This window comes from Tinamus guttatus, unplaced genomic scaffold, assembly GCF_059628265.1.
Source record: "Tinamus guttatus ecotype Peru unplaced genomic scaffold, ASM5962826v1 Tinamus_guttatus_pri_ptg000175l, whole genome shotgun sequence".
NCBI classification, from domain to species: Eukaryota; Metazoa; Chordata; class Aves; order Tinamiformes; family Tinamidae; genus Tinamus; species Tinamus guttatus.
The window spans coordinates 1,304,278-1,327,456 of NW_028288709.1; the positions used below are offsets into that span (position 1 = coordinate 1,304,278).

Genomic DNA, 23,179 nt, shown 5'->3' on the forward strand with positions numbered 1-23,179 from the left:
CTCCTGACTTGCCATTTCTCAGGAGTCGTCCTTGTAGATAGGCAACCCCTCCATGCAGAGCCATCTGTCATGCCATTTATCAAGAGTCCTTGCATTTTGAGACTAAGTATTGACTAGCTTATTAGTACACTCTACATTAACTATTTAATCCCTACATTCCCCCCTTTTTCTTTTGCTAATATCAGAGAATCCTTTCTCGATCCTTCTGAGTTTGTCGCATGAACATTATATGCATAGAATTAACTCGGTTTGTAGCTTTTTCCATTAACCCCATTACACATTTCCACATTATACAGACACAGTAACAGTAATATCAGAATCACAAATATGCGCAATCCTTCTTTTATCAGTCCTGATATCCATCCAGGTAGTTCCCCAAACAACGACTTTAGCCGTCCATCACTCTTTCTTCCCGTGTTATCTTCTGAGTGTGTTCCTTGAGCCAGCGCAATTGTTGTTGAATCGATTGGCTATGGTCCGACAGGTTAAAACAACATAGTCCTTCAAACTCCTCACATCCACGTCCATGCGCGAGGAGCAAGAAGTCTATAGCTGCTCTGTCCTGTAGTAGTGCATGTCGCAGGCGGTTCCGATCGATCAGGAGTTGTTCCAATACCTCGGTTGTCACATTTGCTTGCTTCTCACTCCAACAGGCTAACTTCGAAAGTTCCCTTAATGCATTTCCTGCTGCAGCTCCTGGTACAAAGATAGCTAAGGCGACCCGCGCAGTTACAGATATTAATTGTACATTATCATTACATTCCGGTGTTAAACCAAGGGAACGCTTTTGCCTTCTTTGTTCCTGCTTCATAGTTAACAACGGGGCTATCATTGCCAGTTGCCCTAAATAACACGGTCCCCCATAGGCATTCTTAGGTATTCCCTGCCACGCTCTATCCCCACAAATTAAAAACACTCCATCTGGCAAGGCCTTAGCGGTATCATTATTCCATAGTAAATCTGTCCTATTATGTACCTGTCCTGATGGATCCCCCCCATATGCTCCTAAGGGTAATCCCGCACGCAGGGAATCGTTGTTGTAACCCGTTGACTGTCCCATTTGTCCCACAGAATGTCCCGTTTGCATATATGGGACCGCTACCACCTGGGCTGTTTCTTGCTTAGTGGGGAAGGCCTCCACCCACCCCAAGAATGTGTCTACTAATACCAATAAATATCTATACCCATATTTACCTGGTTTTATTTCCGTAAAATCTACTTCCCAATGCCTTCCAGGTTCACCACCCCTTTCCCTTATACCTTCATGTACCTTTCTGACCCTTGATGGTTTCATTTCCTGACATGCTTGACACCCTTCTATTATCCCTCTTAATATTTTCTTCTGATCTTGGAATCTCAACCCGAACTTTTCTACTAACAGTCCCATTTTTCTTTCCCCCAAGTGTGTGGTACTGTGTAAGTGTTGCGCCATCCTCTGTCCCATCCACTTGGGAATTAACATTCTTCCTCCTGTATCGTAATGTCCTTCTCCTGCACTTTCCTTTTCTTCAACCTTTTGAATCCACTCCCTCTCCTCCGGGGTATATTCATCCTCTCCAATTTCCTCTTCTTCTCTTAAAGTGTTGTGAGTCAGGGCTAGTACCCTTTGTATTTGTCCTTCTAACGCAGCTCGCCGGGCTGCACTATCTGCAGCTGCATTCCCTCTACTTATCGTATCGGTTTTCTTCTGATGTCCTAAGGTATGCACAATTGCCACTGCTTTTGGTTTCTGCAAAGCTGACAGCAAGTGCAAAACCTCTTCTTTGTTTCGGATTTCTTTTCCTGCGGAGGTAAGAAATCCCCTTTCTCTGTATATTGCTCCGTGTATATGCACTGTCCCATATGCGTAGCAACTATCTGTATAAATCGTCACTCGCTCTCCTTCTGCCATTTCTAGTGCCTTAGCCAAGGCTATCAGTTCCGCTCTCTGAGCCGAAGTGCCGTCTGGTAAACGCTGGCTCCAAACTATTTCTCCCTTCTGATTTACCACTGCAGCTCCCGCCCTTCTTTTTCCTTGCTCGACCAAGCTACTTCCATCTGTAAACCACACTTTTCCAACTTGCAGCGGCTCATCCTTTAAATCCTCCCGCACTGTCGCAGTTTCAGCTAACACCTCCTGACAATTATGCACAGGTGTTTCATATTCTGGGTTAGGTAGGAGAGTGGCTGGATTTAAAGTCGTTGGGGACGTATACATAATCCTTTCTGGGTTTAAAAGTAAGGCTTGGTAATGAGTCAGCCTAGCATTTGTTATCCATCTTTCAGGCGGCTGTTTGAGTAATGCCTCTACGTAATGGGGAGCTGTTACATACAGTTTTTGCCCAAACGTGAGTTTGTCTGTGTCCTTAACCATCATTGCCACGGCTGCAATGATTTTAAGGCACGAGGGCCACCCTGCGGCGACTGGGTCTAATTTCTTTGATAAGTACGCCACTATCCTTTTCCAAGGTCCTTGTTTTTGAGTTAGCACTCCCTTAGCAATTCCCGCTCTTTCGCTCACATATAAATGGAAATCCTTGCCTGGGTCCAGGAGTGCAAGTGCAGGGGCCTCTAGCAGGGCTAATCTCAGTTCCTCAAAAGATTTTCCCATAGCTTCTGTCCACTGCCAGTCCGGTTTCTCAAAGACTCGCCTCATACAGAGGTTTCGCTTTTTCTGCAAACCCAGGTATCCACAAACGGCAGTATCCTACTGTCCCCAAGAATTCTCGAACCTCCCTTGGAGATCTGGGCTCCTGAATCCGAAGAACAGTCTCTTTCATGGCATCAGTTAGCCATCTCCTACCATCTCGTATCTTATATCCCAGATATGTTACTTCAGGACTACATAGCTGAGCTTTCTTAGCACTTACTCGGTATCCTAGTTTATTCAATTCTTGCAACAACTTCCTCGTACCTTCCTCGCACTCCTCTTTCGTTCTTGCTGCTAGCAGCAGATCATCCACATACTGAAGCAATTTCACACTAGGATTCTGTCTCCTGAATTCACTCAAATTTTCCTGCAGTATTTCATTAAACAAAGTCGGTGAATTTTTGAACCCTTGTGGTAATCGGGTCCAAGTTAACTGACCCTTATATCCGCTCTCGGGATCTTCCCATTCAAAAGCAAACATTTCCTGGCTCTGTTTTGTCAGGGGGATGGTAAAGAAGGCGGTAAAGAAGGCATCCTTTAAGTCTAAAACTGTATACCATCCCATACCTGGTGGCATCGTACTTAACAGAGTGTATGGATTCGGGACTGTAGGATGGACATCCTCCACTCTTTTATTAACTTCTCTCAGATCTTGAACTGGCCTGAAATCTCCTTCGGGGTTCTTTACTGGCAGTAGAGGAGTATTCCAAGGAGATTTGTATTTACGCAGAATGCCAGCTTCCAGTAACCTTTTAATGTGCTTCGCTATCCCTTGTCGAGCTTCAGGGGTCATTGGGTACTGTTTAACCCTAATCGGGTGAGCTCCTGGTTTTAATTCCACGACCAGAGGAGTTTTCCCTTTAACCTCTCCTACTCCTGAATTCTCTGCCCATACTTCTGGGATTTCCCTCATCCATTTTTGAGTTTCTGGTCCAATTTCTTCCTTCCTCTCTTTATACAGTCTGTATTCGTCCTCTAATCTAGCGGTCAGGACCTGTATCGGTCGTCCTTCCCGGTCATTGATTTTTATTCCATCATCCTCAAAATATAACCTTACCCCTAATTTAGTTAAGAGATCCCGGCCCATTAAGGGTACCGGACTCTCCGGTATATACAAGAAAGAGTGCATGATCTGTCTATTAGCTACATCTACTTTCCTTTCTGATGTCCACCGATACCCCTTACTCCCATTTACCCCTTGTACTCGAGTTTTCCTTGTCAATAGTTTCCCCGCTGCTTTATTTATTACTGAGTATTCAGCCCCTGTATCTACTAGAAATTTTACACTTTTCCCTTCCATTTCTAATTCTATCTAAGACTCGGGGAAGGGTTCCGAGTCCCGGCCCCTTCAGTCGCTATCATCTTTTGCCACCAGTACTCTAGGTGGCCTCCTTTCTCCTTTTTCCGGACACTCATTTTTCCAATGTCCTTTCTTTTTGCAAATTGCACATTGATCCCTTCCTAACCGTGCCCCAACTCCTCTGGGGGGTGGTGGTCCCCTTCTTCGCCTCCCTGATTTTTCTCCTGCTTCAAAAAATCTCCTAGCCATCTCCCTTTGATTTCTCCGATTTTCTTTTGCCTGATATTCCCGATCTTCCCTTCTCACTCTTTCCTGTTTTTCTTCTGGAGTCTCCCTGTTGTTATACACCTTTTCTGCTACCTTTAAAAGATCCTGTAAAGCTTGCTCCCCCAACCTATCAATCTTTTGCAATTTCTTTCTTATATCTGGGGCAGCTTGATTTACAAATGCCAAGATGACAGCTGCCCGATTCTCATCCTTCATAGGATCTAAAGGAGTGAATTGTCTAAACGCCTCTAATATCCTTTCTAAGAAAGCGGCAGGGCTTTCTTCGGCTTCCTGCCTGACAGCAATTACTTTAGTTAAGTCACACGCCGCCGCCCGCAACCCTGCCATTAACGTTTGCCGGTATATTTGGAGACGCTCCCTACCTTCAGGTTGTTCAAAATCCCACGGTGGTCTTACCAATGGGAATCCCTCATCGATAAGATTCGGTTGCCCGGTGGGTCTCCCGTCGTCTCCCAGCACCAACTTTTGTGCCTCGGTCAGGATCCTCTCACGCTCTTCGGTCATAAACAGTACTTTTAAAAGCTGCTGACAGTCATCCCAGGTAGGGTTATATGTAAACAGGATGGATTCTAATAAATCAATCAACGCCCCCGGCTTCTCGGAAAAAGAGGGGTTTTGACTTTTCCAATTACACAAGTCACTAGAAGAGAATGGCCAGTATTGATACGTACGCTGTCCCTGAGGCCCTGTTGTTCCAATTGCTCTAACTGGGAAGGCTTGAGAGGTGCTTGACACACCTCCCTCGCCTCCCCTTTGGTGCGATCGAGTCCTAAATGCTGGGCGCCGTCTTCCCCTCCCTCCCTCCTTTGATCACTACTACTCACCTCCCTTCGTGTCTCAGGCGGAGGTGCGTAAGGGGGGGATTGTGCCCACTTTCTTCATCCAATATTTCTGGATATAAAGTCAAATCTGATAATGCCGCCTTTTTCCCTTCCTTTTTCATTAAGTAAATTGATCTGGGTGTCCTTCCGACCCAGGTCTCATTATAATCTCTTTTACTTTCCTTACTAATTCTAAATCTGAACTTCCCTCTCGGCCAGCCTACGTCAAAACTTGGCCATTCACTTTTACAAAATATCTCCCATCAGTCTTTATACACTTCTACACATAAATCATGTGCCCGATGCTTAACATATCCAAAATGATTTAACATAAATGACAAAGGGGTGGATTTCCCTTGTCCCATTGTATCAAGCTCGTCGCTTAAAACCAAAATTAATACAACTGGCAGTAAACCAGTAAGGGCGATTATTAACAGAATTCGCCCTTCCCAAACCGGTCTCCTTTCGTTAAGGAGAAACGGTATACCCAACCAACCTAACCAACCACCCTTCCTTTTCCTGGGAGTCCGAGGGACGTCTCCCTTCGGGCTCCAGCCGACAATCCTTTGGTGCGTCCACCTGGATTACCGTCGGCTCACCACCACACCCTGAGGCCTCCCTTAACTTATTATCTTTCTCCATTTTTTTCTTCTTTCTCGTATTCGAATCCCGGACGAGCCCCCAAATGTTAGGTCCGGTTTTCAAATTGACAGAGAAAGAGGCAAACACCATCGATATTTTGTGCTTTTAATAATAGGAGAAAGATAATAAGTATTATCAGCTAGCTGGGGTCCGGGCTTTCCCACACAGGGGTCACACCACGGACCCCGACTACTTCGGTCATCCCTCTTTTATACCGTTTTCACCCCAAAAATGTTCCCCCCTCCCATTTCTCTGTTCTACTTTCATGTTAATGTTATCTGTATTTTATTGCTAACCAGGACATCTGGACAGGCAGCCCCTCCATGCGGAACCTCCTGACTTGCCATTTTTCAGGAGTCGTCCTTGTAGATAGGCAACCCCTCCATGCAGAGCCATCTGCCATGCCATTTATCAAGAGTCTTTGCATTTTGAGACTAAGTATTGACTAGCTTATTAGTACACTCTACATTAACTATTTAATCCCCATTAGTACACTCTACATTAACTATTTAATCCCTACACAACCACAAATGGGGCTGCTCTTCTGCTTGTGAACTCCATGAGAACCAGGGGATGACCTCAGCATTCCAGGGTGATCTGTTAGCCTCAATCCAGGGTTCATCTCTCAGTGACCACTGCAGATCGGCAATGGTCTCTGCATTGTCTGTGCCAGGCTGCCCCACATGTGACTGTGCTGATGAGAGAACCCCCAGGGGATCTCCAGGCACAGGGTTTGCCTGGGAGTGGGCACTGAGTGCAGCTTTAATGAAACAGGGATGACTCACAGTGCAGGGAGCACAAGGCAGAGCACTAAACCCAGGTGCACATGGGGAAAGGAGGGCTCTGCAATTGCCAGAGAGGCAGTGGGGACCCAGGAGGCCCAGGGAAGGGGCAGTGGAGGGCGATTCCTGCTCCTGCAGTGAAACACCACAGCCTGGAGCTAGTGGCCACCCAAAGACATCTCCTGCCATTGCAATATTGTGGGGGCACTCTGAGTACCGTCAGACCTCAGCCACCAGTATCAGAGGCCACAAGGGCACACTGATGCCTCATGGTCAATTTGTTGCCAACCACGATCCACAGCTCCCTTTTTGTGGAGCTGCTCTCCAACAGGTCAACCCCCACCCTGTCCAGGTACATGGGGTTATTCCTCCCTAGCTGTAAGACCCTGCACTTGCCCGTGTTGAACTTCATGATGTTCCTCTACACCCAGTTCTCCAGGCTGTGCAGGTTCCCCTTAAAGCCTACACAGACCTTGGGGCTATCAGCCATTCCTCCCACTTTTCTATCCTCTGCAAACACGCTGAGGGTGCACTCTGTCCCTTCAGGTCACTGATTAATAAACTGAACAGGTTTTGACTGACTCCTGATACCAAGAGTTGCAGGTCTCCAACTGGGCTCTGCGCCACTGATCACAACCCTTAAGCCTAAATCCCAAACCCAGCTGCTCACATGGAGGTGACCTCACAGGTGCAAACCTCACCACATCCCTGCTGCTGCCTGTGGCCTTCAGAGACAGCAGCTTCCCCAAACCCCTTCCCCACACAGGAACCACTGCTGCCCTCTCAGCTCCTCTCACCACAGAGACCCCCCACCCACCGCCCACGCCTGCCTGCCTGCTGCCGGCCAATCAGGCACTCACAAAGACATGACGTCACAGCGCCGTCCCGCCCAGCTCTCTGGCCCTGCCCTCCAGGGCAGCAATGGCCTCCCCAGCCCTTCCCCGCCAGGAGCCCAGCCCGGGCTCAGCAGCTGCTCCGCGGAGATGATCTCAGCAGCGCAGAGCCCCGCAGGGCCCGGCTGCTGCCCAATGAGGCACTGCGGGAGCGGTGACCTCACAGTCACCAGGCAGAGCCAGCCCTGCTGCTGCCCAATCAGCTCTGCCCGCAGCGGGGACCTCCCAAGCAGCAGACACGCCCTCTCCCTGCAGCTGGCCTATCAGGGGCTGCGGCAGCAGTGACCTCCTCGTGCCCAGCGCAGCCATTGGCTGTCAGCTGCCATGGCAACGCTGCAGCCTCCTGCCCCGCCGGCAGCTTCGCCCTCCCCTGCCGCAGGCGGCGCCATCTTGCAGGGCGGCGTGGAGCTGGGGGCAGCCGGGCCCCGTGTGCGGGGCAGGTGGGGCCCTGGGGCGCGTTGGCTGCCCTGGCAGGGCTGGGCTCTGCTGCAGGGGCCCCGAGGGGCTCCCGGCTGTGCTGGGGCTGTGTGGGGACAGGGCAGACCTGGTGCTGGCGTGGGGACCCCAAGGGGTCAGGGCAGCAGAGCCTGTGGGCAGCATCGCGCTGCCTCAGGGCAGGGCAGAGCCCTCTGGCCCCTGCTGCCCCGGCTCCCTACCCACGGCAGCCAGAGCTCCTGCTGCACCCCACAGGGCTGGGCCACGGGCGGGTAGGGGCTGCTCCCTGTGGGTCCGGCTGTGCCCCAGGTGCCCAAAGCCCTTAGCCTTGGTGGGGACCCACAATAGACACCATGGACTGTGGTCTGGGGCTAGACATGGCTCCAGCCTTCCTGCATCTTCCTAAGCCCCTTGCCGTCCGCTCAGCTCTTGAGCCAGGTAAGAGGAAGGACTCTCTTCTCTTCTTGTAATACCCAAATCTTCTCTGATGGGCCCTCACTCTTCTGGATGTTGGCAAGGGCCAACAGCATGTCTCCAGTCCCGCGCCCAGGCCAGATTGCAGAAGGCAGTAGTGAGGAGCCTGCGAGCAGTGCTCAGCAGTGCATGAGCCTCACAGGGAAGTGAACCCCCTCTGAACAACACCAGGGAGACCTGCGTGTGATGGGACATGGTGCCTTTTGGCCTCAGTTGCTGTCATGTGGGGTTCTGAATTGGAGATGGGAGAGAGCAGAGCGATTTCGCTTTATCTCCTGAAAGGGGAGAAGTCACGTCCTGTCAATAATACTCTGTTCCAAAGCTTTCTGATGGATCCTACAGCAACATCTTCAGACAATACCAAAGGCACTGAAATACCTCAAAGGGGATACTGGAGAAAACACTGCCGTGTCCTTCCACTGTCAGCTATCTGCACTGGGCAGATCTGTGTGGGAATCTTGGAGTTTTTCTTGGGAGGATGGGATTTATGCAGGATCAAAGCCATGTAGGATGAAGCAGCAGAAAGCATGGCCACAGACTGAGATGCATTAGGGAGCCACAAAACTGTTTCCTGCTGTGGGTCCCCTTTCTGAAGAAGGAGAGTGGAGCACCATGTGGGACAGGCCGTAGCACCAAAGCAGGCCGTAGCACGGGCACCAAAGCAGGCTCTTTGCTTTGAAGAGTCCTCAGCAAGATTTCTTGGTCTGCAGGGCAGAAGACGGAGACTGATAGGCCAGAGAAGCCATGTGTGGAGGGCTGCGTCCAGAACCCTAACCCTGCCAGGCACCAAAGCCATGGTCCAGGCCACATAGTCAATCTGGAGAATTTTCCCCATTTCCAATCAAGTTTGCCCAAGATTCCTTCTGGCTGAGCCTGGAGATACCTGTTGCTCATCACAGACCTTAACTGGTCCTGGTGCTTTTCAGTGTCACCCTGGGGCAGTGCTTCTCCCTTGGGTGCAGTCCCTGGCACCTTGGATCCATACTGGCGCTCTTGAGGTGCTGTATAGCCCTGTCACCCTGGACCTGCCTCATTTTTGATCGAGGACATTTCGGGACATGTCCACATGCTGCTGTGCTGCTGTCGGGGCTCGGTGCAGAGCCTGTAATGTGGTGCAGTGCCTCAGGACCTGCATTTTGGCTCCTTCATCAGTTTGTGAGATGAGCAGCTCCCAACTCTACAGCTGATGAAGATTGAGAACATCCCTATGAACACCCTTTGTGCTCTTCAACTCTGCAGAGTCCTGGCGCCAGTCCTTCAGAAGGGAGACCCCATCCCCCTGGAATGCTGTCAGAGATGAGGCCTTCCAAATCACTGCAAAAGGAAGGACGACTTTGGGTTGCTTGTTGAGTCTGTGGCACCCCATCAATGACAGCGTGAGCCCAGCTCTGCACCCTGGGGTCTCGACCCTTTCTCCCTGCTATCTCTTGTGGGTCTACTCAAGGTCTTCAGCACACCCCAGGGCTGTGGGAAGTGTTGGTTTAGGGAGCCCATATGAAGCTCTGACAAGTTGTGGAGCTGAAAGCCTGATGGAGACAAGTCTGGGATGTGGCTTTGTCCCCATGTCCCCTCCTGCTCCCAGGCTGAGGATCCAGGGGGATCTCTGGGAAGAGCAGTGGGTTTGATATGGGTGCGATGGGTTTCCCTTGATATCCCCAAATTCTCCCTGGGTTGCTCGGAGTGCCCAGGAAAATCCCTCTTCTCTGGGTGCTTGCATCAAGGCTTTTTGTGACGTTTGCACAAAAGTGGGACCTCCCCTATTGACCAGGGCTGTTGATAGATGATGGAGAGCAGCTTGGCGAGAACTTCTGCCAGCTCCCTCAGAACCCTCGGTTGGATCCTCTCTGGCCTCAGAGACTTGTGGGTGTCCAAGTGGAGTAGCAGGTCACTGACTGCTTCCTCCTGGATTATGGGGGGGTTATTCTGCTCTCCATAGGTGTCTTCCAGCTCAGGGGGCCAAATACCTTGAGGAGAATTGATATGGGTGTTAAAAATTGAGGCCAAGAAGGCATTAAGTATCTCAGCCTTATCCTCACCCTTGGCTGCAGTGTTCCCTGCCACAACCAATTAAGGATGGAGATTGTTAATGTATTTGTAGAAATAGTTTTTGTTGTCTTTTGCAGTGGGGGACAGATTGAGTTCCATCTGAGCTTTCGCCTTTCCAAGTTCCTCCGGACATACCCCAGCAATGTCCTTGTACTCTTTCCGAGTTGCCTGCCCCTTCTTTCAGAGATAGTAAACTCTCTTCTTTTTCCCTTCAAGTCTCAGTGATAGTTCCTATTCCAAGGAATTCCTATTCCTCTGGCTTGTCTTCTGGCACACGGGAACTCCCTGCTCCTGCGCCTCTAAGATTTCCTTCTTGAGAAAAGTGAAGCCGTCCTGGATCCCTTTGCTCTTCAGGACTGTCTCGCAAGGGGCTCTCCCAAGCAATGTCCTGAACAGTCCAAAGTCTGCCCTCTGGAAATACAGGGTGGCAGTTTTGCTGATGCCCCTCCTGACTTCACCAAGAATCGACAACTCTATCATTTTGTGGTCACTGTGCCTAGGACGGCCTCCAACCACCACATCTCCCATCAGCCCTTCTCTGTTGCCAAAGAGCAGCTCCAGCGGGACGCTTCCCTGCTAAGCTCACTTACCAGCTGTGGTGGGAAGCTATCTTACACGTGCTCCACAAACCTCCCAGTCCTCTCTGCCTTACTGAATTCCCAACAAGCATCCGATCGTTTGAAGTCCCCCATGAGAACAAGAGCTGCTTATCATGAGACTTCTGCCAACTGCTTGCAGAATGCCTCGCCTGTCTCTTCATCCTGGTTGGGTGGCTCTATAGTCAGCCTTGTTGGCCTTCCCCTTGATCCAGACCCATACAAACTCTCCTTCACCCACTTGGGGCTCCGTGCAGTTGAAGCACTCCCTAACACACAGCGCTACGTCACCTCCTTTCCTTCCTTGCCTGTCCCTTCTGAAGAGCCTTTAGCCATCCATTGCAGCACTCCTGTCATGACAGTGGTCCCACCACGTTTCGGTGATGGCGACTATGCCATAGTTTTCCTGATGCACCGTGGGCTGTAGCTCCTCCCGTTTGTTGCCCATGCTGCATGCACTGCTGTAGATGCACTTCAGCCAGGCTGCTGAGCGTTCCCCAGCCCTGGCAGCTTCCCCTGGGCTCATCCCTCGTGATCCCAGTTTTATCCCCCTCCCTCTTCATACCTACTTTAAAGCCCTTTCAATGAGTCCCACCACTGCACTCCCGCTCCCTCAACCTGCGTCCCCAGTGTCCTGTTGATGGACTTAAGTCTTCTTTTGGCAACTCCATTACTACCCCGCAGAGGACCAATACCAGGCAATACGGAAGAGGGCCGTACAAGACCTGGGAGCCCTCTAGTGATGTCCCTTGTGTGTGGTCTCCTGGTGATTTCCCTGGGAAACCCTCTCTGCTGCCTCCATTTGCAGCAGAATAAGGAGCGGACACCTCCAAGGGCCCTTTCCCTCCCTGGCTGCTCTGTAACTGTAAATGGCGGATGAGTGTCCCTCCAGGCTGTACTGGCTGCATTGGCATCACCTGCACTAGTCTTAATCTGGAGATAGGTCTGACACCAAGTGAGACTGGGAGGAAAAACTTGCAATGGTTTTATTGGCAATGGCTGTACATGGGGGCTATAGGGCACAACGCAGCAGCATCTCTGTAGCCCCCAGGACGCAGCGTCCGTCGCTCTGCCTCTCGACTCTGCTCCAGCCCCCATCTCAGGGGACGTGTCTGGCACACGCATCTGCTTGCTGCTCCTCTCGCTGCCCCGTGATGCAGCGGCAGCAGAACGCTCTGCACAGAGCCCCAAGGGCCGTCCTGAGCCGTGAGTGCCATCGCCGGGGAGCTGCGATGTGCGGGAGGGCGGTGGTGCCTGCAGGGGAAGCAGGGCCTGGTAAGAGGCTGAGCGGGTGGCAGGGAGCACCTGCCTGTGGCAGCCACCAAGGGCTTCGCAAGGAGCTGTGGCCTCAGCACGGCAGCTCCCAAGCGCTTCCTGCTGCCGGCCTCAGTGCTGCTGGCTGTGCCGGGGCAGGCCCGCTGTCCCCAGCAGGGCTCTCCACTCAGGTACATACCTGGCTCCACCTCTGGCATGGGACTGCAGGAGGAGGGCGACTCCTCGTCCTCGTTGTGCTCCGAGGCCACCTGCATTGGCAGAGCAAGAAGAGGAACCCAGGAGCCATTAGCTGGCTAATGCCCCGGGCTGCATGGGGGAAAGGCTTTGGGGTTGGGGCAGGCTGTCCCCGGCTGTGCGTGTCAAGGGAAGGGACCTGCGGCTGGCACGGCAATGGGACAAAGCTCGTTGTGGGGCCGTAGCAGCAGGGCTGGGCAGGGGGAACAGAGGCAGCCGGGGGCGTGTGTGGCACAAGGGGGCTGGTGCCCTGGTGTGGAGGGGGCTGCTGCTGGGGCTGCCTCTTCCCTCCTTGCTCGGCATCCAAACCCCAGGGCTGAATGTGACATGGGCTGGAGCAGACTTCATCCTTGTGCCTTTGGCAATGGGAAACGGAGAGGAGCCAGCATCTCCCCATGGAGACATGGCAGAGGGCAAATGCCTGGGGGTGACAGTGGGATGCCACGGGAAGGGGGTCTCCAGTGAGATGGGGCAACTCTGGGCACCCCCCCGCACAGCTCCCACGGCAGCTCCCGGGGATGGTGGGGACAGGGGAGGTGCTGCTTGCTCACCTGGGGAGCAGGGCCTGCAGCCGGGGGAGAAGCTGCTGCTGTCATTTCCTTGGGAGACGGGCTGCTGCTCATCTCATCCCAAGAGGTTTCAGCCAAGGAAGAGGTCTCTGTTTCTGGAGGAACGGATGGGGATAAAGGAGCATTTTCCCCTGCATGCTGGATGCAGTCGCTGGATGCAGGGGAGGCCTCTGTTTCTGCTCCTGCACTTGCTGCTGGTGGGACAGACACGCTGCCCTCTGCGTGCAGAAAGCTGCTGTCCAAAGCAGGTGCTCCTGTCTCGCTGCCTCTGGGCACTGCTGGCTCCACAGAGGGGCTCTCCACATGGCCAGGTGCCTCGCTCACAGCCTCTGTGGTGCTGACATGGGGTGAGCAGGGCACCTTCTCGTGCTCCGTGTCCTTGTCCACAGCCGGGCTGCAGAGGCTGGCTCTGACCCAGGGCAAGGAGTTAATTTCCTCCACCTCCTCCCCTTGCGGAAGCTCTTCTCCATCCTCCTCCTCATCATCAGTGTCCTCTGCTGTCTCCTCCTGCAGTGCTCCCAGGCCTCTCTTGCCTCTCGGCGCCTCCCGCGTGGGGGCATGAGCATAGAGCCGCTCCAGCACCTCCCACTTGCAGCTTGCGCCTTTGAGGAGCTCCACTCGCGTGATCTCTGGTCTCCAGAGGTCATAGAAGGAGTTTCTGGCAAGGAGCTAGAAGGAGAGAGGGAGGTTTGTGAAGGGAGGAAAGGCCTCGTGGGGCTCCGCCAGTGCTTTGACAAGCCGGCTGTCCCGCACGGCACGGCACAGCTGCTGGCCACAGCACTGGGAGGGCTCACCCGTGGCCCAGCACTCCTTGCACTCACCTCCTTGGGTTTGGCATTGAGTGATCCTGCCAGCGTCAGGGACAAACGGTTGTCACGGCCCTCCTCCTGCTGGCCCTGGCTCTCTCTCAGGTTCTGCTCCCTCCTTGGAAAAGCTCCTTCTCGGAGCTGGGCCAAGCCCTGTCCAGTGCGGTGCAGGCAGCTCCTCTCGAGCTCCTCCAGCGGCTCCGTTTTGATGCTGAGCACAGCCAGGTAGCGCGCAGTGTTGTCTTTGTGCACGTGCACTGGCCTTCCTTGGAGGTAGCACGTGATCTCCAAGGGCTGCTGCCATGTCCGTGATGTCCGTGCTCTCACTGGCCCAGTTGGGCAGCTTAGTCCACTAGGCCAGCTAGGCCAGCTAGGAATGCTGCACTGGAATTCTCCCCGACGACTGTAGGGATCGGGCCCTGTCTGAGGTGCAGAGGATGATGTGCTGGGGCGCCACTCTATGCTCTGGAGCTGCCATGATCTGGCCCGTGCACCTTGATCGATGGCGCGTGCCAGTGCATGTGGTGGCACAGGTACAGTCAGCTCCATCCGAGCACCGTCGGCATCAGGCTGTGCTGGCTCCCATGGAGAGGGCGATGGTGTTTCCTGAGGCCTTCCAAGGCTGGTGGAGGGCTGCGGCTCTTGCACCGTGGAGGGGACATCGCTGGCCTTCTCCTCCACAACCTGCAATGAAGGCCACCACAAAGGCAGTCCTTACTGCCATCCTTGGTCCCTCCCTCCATCCTTCCCAACGGGAAACCTCCTGCAGCCTCTGACCCCCTTGACGATGGCTCTGCCATGCAGGTGGCTGCTGCCCTGCTCCCAAAGGCTGCCTGGGGAGAGGGCTCGTGCCTATGGGCAAGCCTTGGGCAAAGGCAGCTCCTCGGAGAGCCCGAGGCGGCTGCGTGCAGGCTGCCGTGCAGAGCAGCGCTCGGCCTGCCAGGCACAGAGACCTCCTGGTGTCTCCCAGCACGTCCCGCCTGCTTCTCGGCCCCATGGGGAGTCAGGCAGAGGCTCGGCCGCCACCGCCGCTCAGCTCTGTACCTGTGCAATGCCGTGTTCAGAGGTGTCCGAGCCCTGAGGGCCGGGCAGCGGTGACAGCCGGTCCCTTTGGTGGGACGAAGCCGGGCTCCCGCTGCGCTGCACTGCTGCGGGCAGCTCCTGCTGGCCCACCTGTGGGGAGAAGGAGGCCCGTGATGGGGACACTTGTGTTGGTATGAGCAGCTCCTAAGCGCAGGAAACCCCAGCCTCGTGTTGAAGGGAACCTCCTGGCTGAGCACAATGCGGCTGTGCGTGGCCTGGACCTGCTCTCTGCCCTCAGCACAGAGCTCGTGGGGTTCATGTGGGCCTTGGAGCGTCCAGATCATGGAGTCGTAGAATCACTATGTTTGGGAAAGATCTTCAAAACCATTCAGTTCAACTGTAAACCCTTCAACTCCATGCCTGCTGAACCATAGCTCTAAAGTGCCTTATCTGCACATTTTTTAAATGCTGCCACTTCCTTGGGCAGCCTCTTCCAATGCTTTACCACTCTTTCCACCTGGAAAGTTTTCCTAATATCTAACGTGAACCTCTCCTGGTGCAACTTGAAGCCATTTCCTCTTGTCTTATTGGTAGTTATTTAGGAGAATAGATCAACCCTACCTCACTGCAACTACCACTCAGGTTGTTGTGCAGAGCAATAAGGTCTCCCCTGAGGCTCCTGTTTTCCCCCCTAAATAACCCTAGCTCCCTCAGCCACTCCTCATAGGGTCCATGCTCCAAAGCCTTCACCAGCTTTGGTGCCCTTCTCTGGGCACACTCCAGTGCCTCCATGGCTTTTATTTTTAGTCTTTCTAGTGATGGACCCAAAATTGAATACAATGTTTGAGGTGCGGCATCACCAGTATCAAGTACAGGAGGAGAGTGCAGATCAGGGTGCTTTTCCCATGCACAGGAATGCACGTCCCCTCGCTGGAGGAGCTCCTGCCCGGCTATCTTGACCCAGGGCTCCTTCCCCACCACCCTTGTGCTCTCCATGCTGGTCCTGTCCCTGCCTCCCGCCTCTCCCTCCAGCCCCACCCCTCACCTCACTCGTGCATTCTTGCACACTGGAGATCCCTTCCATGGATGAGGTGCAGGCGTTCGCCTGCTGCTCCTTCTCCATCTCTAGGAATCGCTCTGAGGGTCTCTCCAACGGGCACCAAGGGGAGTTGCTCCCTGCTGGTTGCGCCGCTCTCCTCAGAGTGAAGACCCCAGCAGGGACACGGTCACCTTGGGGACTGCCCCATCACAGTGACCTGTGGGCACGATGCCACCCCCATCACAAAGCCCTGGGAGTCGCCATGGGGACACCAGGCACCGCGTCATTTCCTCCTCTCCCCACTCCTGAGCAGGTCCCTGGGGTGCAGAACGAGTTGTCCTCTCCACAGCTCTGCGCTCCACAGGCCTTGCAGATGCTGCTCCTCGTCAGGCGCTCCATAGCAGACACCCACCACGGGGCCACCCTGTTGCTCTGCCCCCCATCCTCACCCCTGTGCTCTTGATTGCCTCTTGAAAAAGGAAAAGGAGAAGAAAAAGGAGAAGAAAAAGAAGAAAAAGATAAAGGAGAAGAATTGGAAATGGAAAGAAGAGAGGGAAAAAGAGAAAAGAAAACAGCATTACGAAAAGATTAAAAGGAAAAAGAAAAAAAAGGGAAAAGAAAAAGAAAATGAAGAATAGAAGAAGTGAAAAAGAAGAAGAAGAAAAAAAAACAGCTGGAAAACTGGCTGGGGCATCCCAAAGGGCCATGTGTGAAGGAAGTCCTAGAGGGAACATTTGCTGACCCTCACTTGCCCCTAGGGTCTGAAATCTTAGCACTACACACACACATCTTCAGGGGGGATGATTTTAGTGCCTGATATCACTTGGATAAAACACGCAACACTAAAACAATGATACAGGAATATATATTTAAACAACAATAAAAACAGAACAATATAATAAACAATAACAACAACAACAATACAAACAATATCAATAACAAACAATATCAATAAAAATAACAACAAGAATATCAACAATATCAACAATAACAAATATTACTATAAAACTCTCCAAAGAAAAATCCAAATAAGATGTTATTGCTGGTGTCCGTGGGCCCAGCACGTCCTGGCAGCAGCCAGGGTGAAGGGGAGCTTGGCCTGCAAGGGAAAAGGAGGTGTGAGCAGGGCCGAGGAGCGGCTCGGGGGCTCCCGTGGAGCAGAGGCTCTTTGGCGGCTGCGCGGGCTCTTTGGCAGCAGCGCTGCCGTCATTGGTGCCCTGGCAGAGGCTTGGCGTGGCCAGCGCAGCCCAGACGCTGGCAGAGGGGCTGAGGCAGCAGGTGCCCAGGCCTTGGGCGCTCCTGCGCCCTGTGCAGCTCTGCCCCGGCGCCGCGGCCCGCCAGAGCGCCCGCACACCTGGGCCAGGCTCCCGCGCGGCTGCTCCCCAAAGGCAGCGCGGAGCAGCGCCAAGGGGCCGGGCACAGCCCCAGCTCTGCCCGTGCAGCCGGCAGCAGGGGCCAGACCTGGGGGCTGCAGCCGGAGCTCTCCCACTCCATGGGCTCCTCTTGGCTGCAGCTGCCCAGGCCACTGCTCCCCACCATCTGGAAGAGAGCAGGAGACCTTGGTGGGGATGGTGCGTGGGGAAGAGAAAGGACAAGTGCGTGCAAGGGCTCTTGGGGCCGTACCTGGCTGCTACCATAACTGAGCCACTCCATAGGCTCAGGATCATTTCCTGCAGTCCCATCAATGCGCGGAATCTGCAAGATTGAAGTAGGTGTTTGCAGGGGAGGTGTCACAGGCAGGAAGTCCTAGTCCCAGGGTCCCTCCTCCAGTCGTGGGAATCAGGAAATAGGGAAGGGGCCAGATCTGGCCCCAGGTCTACCCATGCAAACCGCTGCAGGGACAATACCGGCAGGCCGCAAAAGGAGCTCTCCCACTCCATAGGCTCCTCATTGTTGGTGCAGCCAATCAGGCTATGGATGTCGGGAGTCTGGAAGAGAGCAGGAGAGCTTGTGGGAATGGTCAGGGTGGCAGCGCTGGCTCTGTGCATGGGGCCTCGTGTCCCCTGCGTGCGCGGGGCAGGCGGTGCACAGAGCCAGGGCACCAGGCTCAGGCAGCAGCCCCCGAGGCCTTGGCCGCTCCTGGCCCTGGCGCAGCTCTGCCCCAGCACCCAGGCCTGCCAGAGCTCCCTGCCACCTCTGCCACCAGCCCTGCGGCTGCTCTCGCAGAGCCAAGCACCGGCCGTCCCCGCGCAGCCTCTGTCTGCGCGCACGCTACCTGCACTGAGCTCTCCCAATTCATGTCCTCAACTGAGTTATCCATTTTTCTGGTCTCCAGCAACTGCAGGAGAAAAGGAGTCATTGTCATTTCCATCCCTGAGAACAGGGGTCTCTGTCCCAGGAGCCTCTTAGCATCTCCATGTACGGGAGCAGCTGGGCACAGAGCAGGCAGTGCTGGGCCTGCCCGCAGCAGCCTTCTTGCCCCCAGCAGCCCCTTTGGCAGGTGGGGAGCCCAGTGCCAAGTGGAGGAGAGAGAAGGGCAATGTGAGAGGTGTGAGCGCCAAGTGTCGCGCGGTGGCTTTGGGGCCTCCCCTGGGAGGCATCGCGCAGGCTGCCCTGCAGCCCCGCAGCTCCCCTGCATCTTGTGGGCACCACGGGTGGCCCCTGGTGCTGCGCGGCCCTGCTGCTCACCTGGCCTTGCTGCTGCGTGGCCAGCACTGGGGCCACTGTGAGGCGCAGCCCTGGGAAGCATCCGTGTTCCCGTGGCGATAACTGCCCCTCTGGGATGTTCCACTGCTCCGTGGGGGGAGGAGGGCAGCGGCAGGGGCCAGGGGGGCCGCCGTGAGGAAGGGTCTGCGTGTGCTGGACTCCCCCTGGCACTGCTGAGCCTGGCGGCAGAGAGCAGTGCGTGGCCTTGGGCTTGCTGGGTGCCAAGGAGGGCTCCTCACGCAGCCCCATGGCGCTGCTGGCGGCTGCATGCCCAGAGGCCAGGCTGCACTTGGGGCTCTGCTTCCACCCCTGCAAGCAGCCTTGACCGCCTTCATCTTTCTTCCCTGCTCCCTCCTGCCCTTACAGCCTGATGGACTCGAGAAAGTTTTGTTTTCTGTGGTGGAGACCTATTCCTTAGTAGCGCAATGAACGCGAAGGGCAGTTGTGCCCCGGGGCCAGGCGTGCATGTCCTCAGCAGAGCCCTTGTGAGTTGGTGGTGTCCTGGGAGCCCCAGGTGCGCTTCTGGGCTCCTTCTCTTGTCCTGCCGCGCACCTTGCAGGCGCCATGTGCTGTGGCTGAGAGCAGCCTTGGTGCGGCATCTGCACTGGTTGCCCTGCCACGGCTTCCTAGGGCTGCAGAGGGCAGAGCAAGCACAAATGTGCCCTCAGCCGCAGCAGGGACCTGCAGCTGCTGCATCTCTGCCCAGCACTGGGGTAAAACAGTCACTTCCTAACAGAGGTGAATTCCCAGCCTTTGGGAAAGGACAGGCTAGGTTCCTTTGGGCAAGGTGCTGCCAGGTGTAGCCCTCCCATTGATGGAAACCCTCCAAAAGCAAGCAGTGCAACCCCTGCCACCAAACTGCTGCAGCCCAAAGGAGCATCTTGGTGCTGGCCAAGCTTGCTTGCTGGCATGCCGCAGTGCCCCTGCGAGGCAGAGCGCAGCTGCTGGGAAGGGGCTGACGCCAGAGGTGCGCGGAGGGCTCTGGGTGGCTCCCAAGCAGCCGCAGGGCTGGTGGCACGGGGAATTGGTGGCAGGCATTTGTCTGCTGCCCTGGGAATGCTGGAGGGGAAGTGCGAAGCAGAGCAGTGTTCCCAGCAGGGAGGCACGAGCAGAGGGCTGGGCAGCGAGCTCAGCCCCGTGGCTGTGAGGGCAAGTGCTGGGAGCCCCCTTGCCTGCGCGCATGACGCCTGCAGAGCCCAGGCGTACGCAGTGCCCCCGTCGGCAGGTAAGGTGCTGGGAAGCCCTTGCCCCACGCAGGCTGCTTGCACAGAAGCTGCGGCTCGTCTGCCTCATGGCTGGGCCACCAGGGTCCACTTGGACAGTCCTCTCTGGGAAGGTGCTTTGCAGCTGCTTGAAGGGACAGGCTGCCTGGAATCCTACTGACTCCTGAAGGGAAGGGGTCTCTCCTGCTCCACGGCCTCCATTCAGAGTCATTTTTCAGCACTGCAGTACAAGGTCTGTTTGCAGGTGGTTGGGGTGAATGGAGGGGCTCCTGCACGCCTTCGGGTGTGCCCTGCCCATCTTACTCAGATCTTTGCCGCATGGATAGGAACAGGTGAGCTGAATCTTCCCCTGCTGCTTCTTCACCTACCCTCCATGCTCTGAAAGTCTGAGCGTTCCTGGCAGGATGATAGATGGGAGCTTTGTTCTTGACTTACTCAGCTTGGATTCTCCCAGAGGAGTTGTCCTTCCTTCTGGCCTTCCATTGTCCTGCCTCGCATTGCTCCCTTCCCTGGGGATGGGCTCTTTTGCCACCCGACTTGCACAGTTCTCTGCTGAAGCTGCTGCAGTCAGAGGCCGGCCAGGCTGCTCTCCCGGCTGCTGCACTAGCACCCTCTCCACAGTGCTTTCTGCTGAGCTGTTTTGTAAGGCTCTTGCCTTGGAAGAGTGGATGTTGCTGTTCCAAATCCTTCTGCAGACTTTCCAGAGCATCACTGACAAAGGCCTCTGCATGCATGCCAAATCGGAGCGGAGCTTGCTAAAGGAGCTGAGTTGCCAGCCCTCAGATCAAGGTAAGGTGGACGGAGCAGGAGATCTCCCCAGTGCTGGAGGAGCTGCTGGTATCTGAGCAGGCAGGAATACAGGCATGGAAAAGCAGGGCTTTAAAGGAAGCTGCTCATTCCCATGGTTGCCCCTAACCCTCCTCGGGAAGATCAGCAAGTGTGCTTCACATGAGTGGACAGTGTGTGGCTGGAGAACTGTGTGGATTGCAGAGCTCAGAGGGTTGTTCTAATCGGTGCTGAGTCTAGTTGGAGGCCTGTGGCTAGTGGTGTTCCCCAGGGGGTCAGTACTGGGTCCGGTGCTATTCACCTATTTGCTCAGTGCCTTGCAGGAGGTGACAGAGTGCCCTCTCAGCAAGTGTGCACATGAGACAAAGCTGGCCGCAGTGGCCGACACTCCAGAGAGCTGCGCTGCCTTTGAGAGGGAGCTGCAGAGGCAGGAGAGTTGGGCAGAGAGGAACCTCCTGAGACTGAAGAAAGGCAAGTGCAGGGTCCTGCACTGGGGGAGGAAATACCTTGAGGCTCCAGTACAGTTTAGGGGTGGAGCTGCTGGAAAGCAGCTCTGTGGAGAGGGGTTTGGGAGGTCTGCTTGACAACAGGTCAAGCAGGAGGCAGCAATGTGCCCTTGTGTCAAGGATGGCCAGAGGGATGCTGGCCTGCATGAGGAGGAGTGTTGGCAGCAGATGGAGGGGGCTGATCGTGCCCCTCTCCTCAGCTCTGCTCAAGCCACACCTGAACTCTTATGGGCAGAAATATTGTGGGCTCCACAGGACAAGAGGGCTGTGGAACTTGCAGAAAGTGACCAGCTTATTGCCACAAAGATGATGAAGGAACTGGAGCATCTATCTTATGAGGAAAGAGTAAGCAAGCTGGGCCTGTTTATCCTGGGGAAGACAAGAGTGACAGGGAATCTTATCAAGAGGTACAAGGAGCTGAGGCGAGGATGTAAAAAGGACAGGGCCAAACTCTTCTTGGTGGAGCCCAGCAACAGCCCAAGGGCTAGAGGGTGCAAATTGCAACACAGTTTCAATGTGTACAAATTGCAACACACTTTCAATGTGCATATGAGGAAGAGCTTTTTGCCTGTTAGGGTGATGGAGTGTAGAGAAATGCTGTGCTGAGAATCTGCACTGTACTGAGAATCTGCACCACCTGTGCCTTGCTGATAATGTACAGGGGAGTGTTAGTGAGTTGTCCTTGGCCGGTTGGGAATGGGTAGCTATGTGGGAAAGAGCAGCTAGCCGTTTCAGGTAAACAACTTTGCAGAGCTGAGAAGAGCCTATGCGGCCGGGACATAGCAACCCCCCTAGCAACCAATCGTAGCTAACCTGGATATCCCTCAGATGCTTGTAGGTATAAATATATGCGCACTTCGACTAATAAACGGAGCAAGATCTAAACTCATATTGAGTCCGTGTCTTGTAATCCGGCTCGGCTCCCAACATCTGGCGCCCGAACAGGGACCTGGCACAACAGTGCAGGATTCTGGAAGCGACACGGGGACCTGGCACAACGGTGCAGGTAGGCGTCGGACCTGGCACAGCGGTGCGGGTATTCGGGGAACCTGGCACAACGGTGCGGGAACGGACGGCCTCAAAACATCGCCTTGAAGACGGTGACGGGAGGACGGGGAGCCGAGAGGCGGCCGTGAGTGCATGCTAGCTGCACGCCGGGACCGGGCGCAAGGCGTAGGTCCAGGGGTGCTCAAAAGGGGGCCCCTCTGCGAAGACCGCCTTAACCATGGACTGGGGGGCGGCAACACAGCTGCTATTGCATATTCTCGCCAAGCGAGAGGCGGCTGTGAGTACGAAGAAACTCTATGAGTTGTTACAATGGGCACAAGAGATGGGACATCTGCGAACTCTGGAACTTATGTATAGTGCCACTGAGTGGCAGGAGTTAGGGGACTCCCTCTGCGACGCCACCATTGGGGGTAGTAAAACGGCTAAGGACTTGGGTTGTACGTGGTGAGAAATAATGATAGCGAAGGTCCTCCTCACTCCCGCGCAATATCTGTTAAGGGAACGGGAGTGGGAGAAACAAATCCAAAAGGTGGTGAACGCACATAACATATCGGGAGATCCATTACATGGTGTAACTGCACAGATGCTGGTGGGACGGGGTCTCTACGGGGACTCCGCCACACAGCTAACCTACTCGATGCTCATGTATAATGCTTCGTGGAAGCAGGCGCTGTTTTTAGTGCTGTCAGGACGAAAGGCCCCATCATTTACCATGGTGAAGCAGGGATTGTGGAAGTCCTACGGAAATTTGGTGAATAGGCTCGTGCAATCCCTGGAGCAAGCTACTGATGAACAGGCCCTCTGCAAGCTTTTGATCTGGTGCAGAGAGAATGGGTTCAAAGCCGAGCCCCACCTAGTATTCGAATCCGATGTGAAAGCCAAAAGCAAAGTGGCCGCCGGAGTCACAGCAGCCTTTGCGAGCACTTCAGGACCGGGACCGCCACGCCACGGAAAACCGCTGGTGTTTGGAGATCCATCGCCAACCCCGCTGCCCGTGCCTGCCTCTGTGCCGGCGCCTGCGGTGCCTGCACCGTCTGTGCCCCCGCTTCCTGACCCACCCCCCCCCGCCCCCCCGCCCCGTCGCACCTGAAGAAAAGAGAGAGAAGGGGTGAAGAAAAGGCGAATGAGATCAAGGAGACTTATGTTGCTGAGGGCTTG

General features: G+C 54.7%; 1 protein-coding gene across 1 annotated transcript; it reads right to left on the minus strand.

Moving 5' to 3' along the window:
* Positions 1 to 388: 388 nt before the first annotated feature.
* Positions 389 to 18,151, minus strand: LOC148594959 (uncharacterized). The gene is made up of 5 exons (XM_088523274.1): positions 18,068 to 18,151; positions 17,700 to 17,780; positions 17,476 to 17,547; positions 12,360 to 12,429; positions 389 to 1,005 (listed from the first exon to the last, which is right to left on the minus strand). Exons 1-5 carry the CDS (start codon positions 18,149 to 18,151, stop codon positions 389 to 391), a joined length of 924 nt encoding a protein of 307 aa, XP_088379400.1.
* Positions 18,152 to 23,179: the final 5,028 nt, after the last annotated feature.

Coding starts and splice junctions, on each gene's coding strand:
- LOC148594959 (XM_088523274.1), bottom strand. CDS start 18,151: ATGACTCCTTTTCTCCTGCAGTTGCTGGAGACCAGAAAAATGGATAAC. Junction 17,781..18,067: donor ATTGGGAGAGCTCAGTGCAG/GTAGCGTGCGCG, acceptor GCTCTCTTCCAG/ACTCCCGACATCCATAGCCT. Junction 12,430..17,475: donor TCAGTTATGGTAGCAGCCAG/GTACGGCCCCAA, acceptor CTGCCAATGCAG/GTGGCCTCGGAGCACAACGA.